This window comes from Hirundo rustica, chromosome 35 (genome assembly GCF_015227805.2).
Source record: "Hirundo rustica isolate bHirRus1 chromosome 35, bHirRus1.pri.v3, whole genome shotgun sequence".
In the NCBI taxonomy this organism is placed as follows: domain Eukaryota; kingdom Metazoa; phylum Chordata; class Aves; order Passeriformes; family Hirundinidae; genus Hirundo; species Hirundo rustica.
This window is the reverse complement of record NC_053484.1, coordinates 62,587-71,178: the sequence shown is the minus strand read 5'-3', so window position 1 is coordinate 71,178 and position 8,592 is coordinate 62,587. Positions and strand designations below refer to the sequence as shown.

The window sequence follows — 8,592 nt, the reverse complement described above, 5'->3', positions numbered from 1 at the left end:
GGGACTGGGAGGGACTGGGAAGGTCTGGGGAGGCGACAGGGGAAGTGGAAAGGACTGGAAGAACTGGGAGGACTGGGAGGACTGGGGAGACGGGTGGTGACACGAGGACTTGGGAGCGCACGGAGTGGAATTAGGAGGGGCTCGGGAGGGGGTGATGCGGGGACCGGGAGGGGCTGGGGGGCGACAGGGGCCGTGGCCTGGGTGCCCCCCAGGGAGGGGGGACACGCGGAGGCGACACACACGTGTGATACCGTGAGACAACGTGACACGCGTGTACGCGACACCGCGTGTCCGCGCCTCAGGCCCCGCCCACCGCTCCGAGCCCCGCCCATTGGCCCTTCAGCCCCGCCCACTAACCCGGCCCCTCGCTCCGACCACGCCCATTTCCATGTCAATCGTGCTCCTCAAGGCCACGCCTCCACCCCGGCCCCGCCCTGCCTGTCACCGGGGCCACGCCCCATTCCCCTGCAGGCCAGCCAATCACGGCCACGCGCCTTCCAAGCCCCGCCCTTTTAATCCCCGCCCACGTCAGCGAACCGCCCTAAGCCCCGCCCCATTTCCTGCTCCCGTGCGGACGCAGGGCGGCCAAGCCCCGCCCCCTCAGACCCCGCCCCCTCAGGCCCCGCCCCCTCAGGCCCCGCCCCCTCAGGCCCCGCCCCCTCAGCCGCACCCTCCGGGGCCGCTCGGGGCCGATCGCGACCGGGGCCGATCGCGACCGGGGCCTGAGGGGGGCCCGGAGCCGCCATGTTCGGCTGCGTGGAGGCGGCGGCGGCGCCGCGGCGGCTGCACGACGTGACGAACCGCGGCGGCTGCGCCCTGCGCAGGGTCCCGGCGCCGCCCGGCTGCGGCGGCCCCGCCCGCAGAGGTACCGGGGGCGAGGGCGCGGGGGGCAGCGTTCGCGAGTGGGTGCGGGGGGCGCGGGGAGCGCGGCCGGGTGTGAACCGAGCGTGCAGATGGGGGCGTGGGGGGGTTGTTGGTGTCGCGAGTGGGGCCGAGGCGTGCCGGGGAGCTCCGCTGCGCCTCGGGGTGAGCGTGCAAGCGCGTGCGAACGCGCGGGAGCGCGCCGTGGCCGTGGCCGTGGCCGTGGCAGCGCGGGGGGGCTCCGGGTGTGAACGCGAGCGTGCAAATGAGCGTGCGTGGGAGCTCGGCCGGCGCGGGGCGGCCCCGTGCCCGCGGGTGGGTGCGTGGGTGTGCCGGGGCGCGAGCGGAGCGTGCGCGAGTGTGCAAACGCGCGTGGAAGGGGCGCGCGGGGGCGCGGCGGGTGCGGGAAGGTGACGCGCGTGGGTGCGGGACCGGCGTGGGCGTGTGCGGGAGTGACGCGCGGGGGTGGCCGGGGGGCGTGTGCGCGCTGCGGGGGCGAGCGTGGGAGCGGGGGGGGACATCCCCGAATTCCCCCCCAGGAGGGACCCGGGCTGTGGGGCTCGGTTTTGGGGGGGCAAAGTCCCAGACGCGTTTTGCGGGGGGCACAGGGACGTGGGGACCGCGCTGGGGGTGCCCCGCCGTGGGGGGGGGGGGGCGAGGAACCTGCACCCAGTTTTGGGGGGGGGGCGGTGTCCCGGAGCCCTTTGGGGGGTCAGGAATAGGGACCCGATTTTGGGGTATCAGGGGCACAGGGACCCTTTTTGGGGGGGCCGGGACCCCTGGACCCTGTTTTGGAGGGGCTCAGGGGACCCCAACCTTGTTTTTTTTGGGGGGGTCGCAGACACCTTTGTGGGGATAGAACGAAGCCCCCGGTTTTGGGGTGGGGGGCACAGGGCTGCCCCGCGTGTCAATCTGGGCGCAGTCAGGGTGGGATGGCAGAAGAAATCCCCCTAAATCCCCCCCCCCACTCGTGCCCGTGGCGCGTTGCCCCCTCCCGTCTCCTTCCCCCTCCCAGTTCCTCGGCCCAACTGGTTCCAGTCGGGGCCGCGCCCCCCCCGCGCCCCCCCCGCACTGCCAATGTGGCACTTTAACCCTTGCGGGGCTGCCCCAAACCCGCCCGAGCCCCCCTTGGCTCGGGGCAGGGGGCTCTTTACAGCTGCGGGGGGGGCGGCGTCACCCCCCGGGTGTGGGGGGGATCCTCCGAGGCCCCCCCAAATTCCACCTTGGGCAGAGCACCTTCCCTTCGTCCCGCTCAGTTTAAGGCCTGAGGGGGGGGGGGGGGGCACCGCGCCTTGGAGCACCCCCAAAAATTGGGGGTGCTCCCAGCGTCGTGCCCCCCCCACCCCCACCCCCGGATGATTTTGGGGGGTCCGAGCTTTAATTTGGGTTCCTCCCCCTTCAAAAAAACTCCAGCCTCGAGAGAAAACACGCACGGTGGGGTCCCCCAAAGGTGCCCGCACCCCCCGAATGAACCCCCCGGTCCCCAGTCCCCGGTATTGATGGGGGGGGGGTCACAGCCGGCCCTCCCCAAGCCTGGGGTACGGACGTGGGGGGGGGGTCTCCGTGGCGGGGGCCGGAGCGTGGGCCCCAATTTTGGCCCCGTTTTTAGGGTGGGGGCCTCCCCCCGCCCCTCCCCAGGTTATTTTGGGGTGCTCGTGGCACGCTCTGGGCGGGGTCCCCCCCGCTTCCCCTCGCTCCCCCTCTCCCCCGCGGTTACAAACGCGCCGCTCGAGGCCGGAATTTCCTCAATTTCAGCAATTTTGGTTTGGTTGGGTTGGGTTTTTTTTTTGTTGTTTTTTTAAGCAAAACACACAGAATCCACCTCCCAAAAAATAAAAAAGAAATCCGAAGGCAGCGGCCCCACCCCCGGTGCTCCTGGGCTGTGCCGGGGGGGCTCCCAGGAGGCTGGGGACCCTCCTTCTCCAGAATTTGGGGGTTTGGGGAAGCTGGGGACTTCCCCACGCCGGGGTTTGGGGTTTGGGGAGGAGAGGGGGCACTCTGATATGCCGTCATCCCCCTCCCCCCACCCCCCCAAACCTTGGTGGCACCCCCAGCAGCTCCCCACCCTCCAGCCCCTGATTTTGGGGGTTTGCAGCTCAGGTTTTAGGGCCGTGGGGGTGCCAGCGAGACCCTCACAATCACCCCCCACCCCGTGCTTTACCTTCCCTTACCCTGAGGTGGGCTCGGGGTCCCTTCGGAGAGGGGCTGAGCGGGGCCCTTTAACCCCCCCCCCTCCTTTTGCCCCCCCAGCCCTGGAGCCCTCCCCTGGGCGGGTTTTGGGGGACACGGGCCCCCCCTCGCCTCCGCCCCCCCCGCGCGTGCACAAGCCTTGCTTCGTGTGCAGCGACCGCAGCTCCGGCTACCACTACGGAGTGAGCTCCTGCGAGGGCTGCAAGGTGCGTGGGGGGCACGGGGACAGCGGGGACCCCCCCCTCCGGGGCAGGGGGAGCCCCCCGAGACAGTGAAACCACGGTGGGGGGCGGTGGGGACCCTGCCGTGGGAGTGGGGGGACCCTTGGGGCAGTGGGAATCCCCCGGGCTGTAACGGGGACACTTGGGGACATCGTGGGCGCCGTGGGGTGAGTGGGACCACCGCCCCCGAGGGATGGGGACCCCTTCCCGGGTACTGGGGACCCCTCAGGGACAACGGGAACCCCCCCAGGGAAATGGGAGCCACACCCTGGGGAGCTCCACCCCGAGCCCCACTGGGACCGCTGGGGATGCGAGGGCGGTGCCCCCGGTTTGGGGGGTGCCCTGAGCCCCTCCAGCGCCCCGTTTTTTCCCCCGCTTCCAGGGGTTTTTCCGCCGGAGCATCCAGAAGAACATGGTGTACACGTGTCACCGGGAGCGGAACTGCCAGATCGACAAGGTCACCCGGAACCGGTGCCAGTTCTGCCGCCTCCAGAAGTGCTTCCAGGTCGGAATGTCCAAGGAAGGTGCGGAGGGGGTCTGGGCCGGGGTCCCCCCGAAGTTGGGGATCGGCCCAAAGCATCACTGAGGGGCCCTGGGGGTCTCCCAGTGGGCCTGGGGATGTTCCCGTTCTTGGGAGGGGTTTGGGGAGGATTTGGGGCCGTGGAGGGGACTGCTGGGACTGAGGGTTTCCCCTCTTGGTCCTGCAGGGGGGTCCCCTGAAATTGAGACCCCCCCCAAAAAGCTTTGCTGAGGGGGCCCAGGGTGCTGGGGATGCTCGTGGCGGTGATAGTCCTGCCCCAGAGGGGGATTTTTGGGAGAGGGGGGGAGGAAACCCCACCTGGGAGGGGTTTGAGGGGTCCCACCAATGCCCCCGACCCCCAAATCCCACCCCCCCAGCCGTGCGGAACGACCGGAAGAGGAAGAAGGAGGTGAAGGAGGATTTGGGGGGCGACGAGCTGAGCCCCGAGCTGGCCGAGCTGGTGCGGAGGGTCAGCAGAGCCCACCAGGAGACCTTCCCCTCTCTGGGCCAGCTGGGCAAGTACACCACGGTGAGCAGGGCTGGGCATCTGGGGGGCCCGAGGGGGGACCCCAACCTCCCCCCGACCCTCGGATCTGGAGCGGGGGCGCTGCTCCCTCCTGATCCCCCCCAAACGTGAGCACTGGGGGCAGCTGGGGTACGCGTCCAGGGGCAGTGAGGCACCGGGTTTCTGTCCCCAGGGGGTTTTTGGGGTCCCTTTGTGGGGGGACCCCAACCCTCAGACCTACGGTTGGGTCCCCGTTCCCTCATGACCCCTCCAGAGCACAAGCGCTGAGCAGCTGGGGGCCAAGTGCAGGGGGAGGGGTTCACAGGGACTGAGCCCTGGGGCGCGTGGGGGGTGTTTGGGGGGTTACTTGCAGGAGGGACCCCGGCCCTGGAGCCCAGAGCAGGGTCTCTGCACCCCTTGATCCCCAAAAACTCAAGTACTGAGTGAGGGGGGGCAGCTGGACCTGGGGCTGAGTTCAGGGGCTGGGGGTTACTGAGGAGGGGCTCCCACAAGGTTCTGAACCCCCATAACTGAGCCTGTGTCCCCCATAAATTGAACACTGACCACACGGTGCAGCTGCACCTGGAGATTACTGAGATTGGGGTCCCAATGCACCCTGAACCCCTGTAACTGAACCCGTCCCCCCAAAACTCGGGCGCTGGGAGCGGCTGAGCCTGGGGCTCTGGGACGAGTTCGGGGTGCTGGGGTTGGAGTTCCAGGGGGTTCCAGGGGCTCCTGAACAGCCCCCTTAACCCAGCTGGGGCCCCCCATGCCCCCAGAACTCGAGCGCTGACCACCGCGTGCAGCTGGACCTGGGGCTGTGGGACAAGTTCAGCGAGTTGGCCACCAAGTGCATCATCAAGATCGTGGAGTTCGCCAAGCGGCTCCCGGGCTTCACGGGGCTCAGCATGGCCGACCAGATCACCCTGCTCAAGGCCGCCTGCCTCGACATCCTGGTGAGGGCCGCGCTTCCCCGGGGCTTGCGGGGGCTCCTCGCGAGGGTTGGGGGCTCCTGGAAGGGTGGTCCTGACCTCAGCACCCCGCGGACAGCTGGGAGGGCCGGGTGTCGAAAAATTCTCCACAGAAAGATTCTCCACAGCCGGGGTCGATTTGGGGGTCTCTTGGTGGGAAACTTTAGGGTCCCTTAGGTGCTGTCGGTGACCTTGGGCTATTTTGGGGTGTCCCTGACCCTGAACCCCCCCCCAGTGTTGCGTTTGTCCTGTGGCAGAGCTGGAACAGGACACGACAGCGTGGCTTTTGGGGTCCCTGCCCTGCAGATCTGCACCTGCCACGTTCCAGAGCAGGACGCAGTGATGGCGTGGGCTGACCCCAGGCGTCCCTGGCTGCATTTTCGGGCCCCTTCCCGCGGATTTTCGGCGATCCCTGTGTGGATCCCGGTGCCTTTCGGTGATTCTGGGCTCCCTGCCCCGCAGATGCTGCGGATCTGCACGCGCTACACCCCGGAGCAGGACACGATGACGTTCTCGGACGGGCTGACGCTGACCCGCACGCAGATGCACAACGCGGGCTTCGGGCCCCTCACCGACCTCGTGTTCGCCTTCGCGGGGCAGCTGCTGCCGCTGCAGCTCGACGACACCGAGACCGGGCTGCTCAGCGCCATCTGCCTCATCTGCGGGGGTGAGGCCGTGGGGGCACCGGGGGGGCACGGGGCTGAGCCGGGGCTGCTCCCCATCTGTCGGGGTGGGGACACGGGGGGGACCCGGGACTGAGCCGGGGCTGCTCCGTGTCACCCGCCCATCTGTCGGGGTGGGGACACCGGGGGGACACGGGACTGAGCCGGGGCTGCTCCGTGTCACCCGCCCCATCTGTCAGGGTGGGGACACCGGGGGGACCCGGGACTGAGCCGGGGCTGCTCCGTGTCACCCGCCCCATCTGTAGGGGTGGGGACACCGGGGGGACCCGGGGCTGAGCCGGGGCTGCTCCGTGTCACCTGCCCCATCTGTCAGGGTGGGGACACCGGGGGGGCACGGGACTGAGCCGGGGCTGCTCCGTGTCACCTGCCCCATCTGTCAGGGTGGGGACACCGGGGGGGCACGGGACTGAGCCGGGGCTGCTCCCCATCTGTCGGGGTGGGGACACGGGGCTGTAGCGGGGGGCAGGGGAGACCGAGCCGTGGCCGCTCGGCTGCGGAGGTGGGGACACGAAGGGCTCTCGGGGCGACGCGGGGATCTCCGGCTCAGAGGATGGACACGGGGACAGCGTCTGTCCCGGGTGGTCTCTCCCTCTCCTCCCAGACCGGATGGAGCTGGAGCAGCCCCGGCGGGTGGAGCGGCTGCAGGAGCCGCTGCTCGAGGCTCTCCGCGTTTACGCCCGGCGCCGGCGCCCGCGGCAGCCGCAGCGTTTCCCTCAGATGCTGCTCAAAATCACCGACCTGCGTGGCATCAGCACCAAGGGTGAGCAAAACCCCCCCCCGAATCCCTGGGACCCCCCCCCAAACTGCGGCAACCCAGAGCTCCCCGAGCCCCCCAAACCCCACCCCGAGCCTCGGTGATCTCCCCAAACGCTCTTTGTAGTCACTGCCAAAGGGGGCGGCCCCCAAACCCTCCCAGGACCCCTCCAGCACCCCAAAACCCACCAGGACACCCCCAAACCTGCCCCTGGCCAGCGGGGGATGCTGAAGTTCTCGGAGAGGGGCAGTTGAAGGTCCTGGGGGCGTTTCAAGGGTTTTGAGGGGGGGTTTTGAAGCTCATTTTGGTGGCGTTCGAGGTTTTTAAGGAGTTTCGGAAGTTGGGGGCTGTTGGAATTTGGGAGGGCATCGAAGCTCAGTTTTGGGTGGGAGTCAAGGCCCCCGGCGGGGATTCAATCTCACGGTTTTGGAGTGATTGAAGCTCATTTTGGGAGTGTTCAAGGTCTTGGAGGGAGGGGTTCAAGGTTTTGGGGAATTCAGGGTTTTGGGGGGGTGTTGAAATTGGAGGGGGTTTTTGGAAGGGGGGGTTCCATCTCCCAGGAAGGGCCCAAGGCCTTGAGGGGGGCCCGAGTTCAGGGGGTGTTGTTGACATTTTGGCTCCCCCAGGGGCGGAACGAGCCATCACCCTGCGCACGGAGATCCCGGGGCCGATGCCCCCCCTCATCCGGGAGATGCTGGAGAACCCCGAAATCTTCACCGAGGTGGGGGGAGATGCACCCCCCCCACCCCCAGACCCCCCTGCTGCCCAGGACAGTCCGCCTGGCCCCCCCAAATCCCCATAGCCCCCCCCCAAAGCCCCTCCCCAGTGGGGTGGGGTGTTCAGAGCTGCCTTCCAGGGCCCCCCCTTCCGCTCTGGGAAGGGGGAGCTCCCCAAAGTGCCCCCGCCCCGAATTCAGGGAAGGGGGGCAGAGACTGACAGAGCAAAGCTATTGCCTTAAGCTGGGGGGGTCTGGGGGTGCCCCCCCAAACCTCAGCTTCACGCCAAAGCCCCCTCAGACCCCGCTGCCACCCCCCCTTGTACCGGGGGGGCTGTGAGGGGGGAGTTTGGGGGCCCAGCCCCTCCCCCTGAAAAACGAATGCCTGACGCTCCCGGAGCGCCCCTCCCTCCCTCCCTCCCTCCCACGGTTTATTTATTGGACACAGGGTGGATTTTGGGGGGGGCGCACCCCCATTCCCCCCCCCAGGACACCCCCTACCCCCCCAGCGTGGGGAGACCCCGTTCATACTGGGGGGTGGCTGCTCGTGGGTTTTGCTTTTTGACGCTCTCGGGGTAGGGAGGGACCCCCCAAAATGACCCTGCCCCGCTGCCCCCCCCCGGCCCCCCAAACACTACAGAGACCAAAGACGGGGGACACAAAGTGACCCCCACAACCACCCCCACGCCCATTTCGGGGTGGGGGCTCAAGCCATAGGGTGACCCCAAAATCCTGGGGGTTCCCCCCAGACCCAACTGCCCTCCCCCAGCCTGGCTGGATGATGGGGTCTGGCCTTACTGACCCCCCCTAAAATTGCCCCCCCCCGAATTTGGGGGTGCAGAGCCCTCAGGGGGAGCCTGTTACACTACAGAGGGGTGCCCCCCCCCCGGGGCTGCACTTTCACCCCTATTTATTCCTCTGCGTTTACATCACCCCCCCCCAAGAATGGACCCCTTCCCCCCGCTGCTGCCCCCCACCCCGCTGACCCCCCCCCTTGTTTTGGGGCCCCCCCCGCCATGTTTACAGCCCACCCACCCCCTCCCGTGCTGGGGGGAGGACACGGGACTTTTCTATTTTTGCAAAATAAAGTTATGGAAATTTCCGGGGGGAGGATCGTGAATTTGGGAAGGGGGGGGGGGTGTTGGGGGGGAGAGGGGAACCCTGGGACCCCC

The 8,592-nt window shown here is 68.4% G+C and overlaps 2 protein-coding genes across 3 annotated transcripts in view; both read left to right on the top strand.

Moving 5' to 3' along the window:
• The window catches only part of LOC120764674 (cuticle collagen 1-like), a 5,027-nt gene extending 4,671 nt beyond the window's left edge, over window positions 1-356 (top strand). Inside the window, exon 7 of the mRNA XM_040088668.1 lies at window positions 303-356. Within this exon, the coding sequence (XP_039944602.1) occupies window positions 303-356 (54 nt within the window). The remainder of the gene's footprint in view (window positions 1-302) is intronic.
• Window positions 357-744: 388 nt separating this feature from the next.
• RARG (retinoic acid receptor gamma) lies at window positions 745-7,880 on the top strand. Of its 2 annotated transcripts, XM_040088721.2 has the most exons (8): window positions 745-865; window positions 3,112-3,257; window positions 3,655-3,796; window positions 4,170-4,321; window positions 5,077-5,253; window positions 5,731-5,935; window positions 6,553-6,711; window positions 7,332-7,643. In XM_040088721.2, exons 1-8 carry the CDS (start codon window positions 745-747, stop codon window positions 7,505-7,507), a joined length of 1,278 nt encoding a protein of 425 aa, XP_039944655.1. In that variant the 3' UTR covers window positions 7,508-7,643. The 2 variants fall into 2 exon arrangements, with proteins under 2 accessions (XP_039944655.1, XP_039944656.1); XM_040088722.2 differs by lacking the exon at window positions 745-865 and having other exon boundaries at window positions 2,915-3,257; window positions 6,518-6,711; window positions 7,332-7,880.
• The last annotated feature ends 712 nt before the right edge of the window (window positions 7,881-8,592 follow it).

Excerpts from the sequence above, each read along its gene's own strand:
- RARG (XM_040088721.2), top strand. The coding sequence starts at position 745 with ATGTTCGGCTGCGTGGAGGCGGCGGCGGCGCCGCGGCGGCTGCACGAC. Across the intron at positions 3,797-4,169 it reads GGTCGGAATGTCCAAGGAAG|CCGTGCGGAACGACCGGAAG; the intron begins GTGCGGAGGGGG and ends CCACCCCCCCAG. Across the intron at positions 5,254-5,730 it reads CCGCCTGCCTCGACATCCTG|ATGCTGCGGATCTGCACGCG; the intron begins GTGAGGGCCGCG and ends CCTGCCCCGCAG.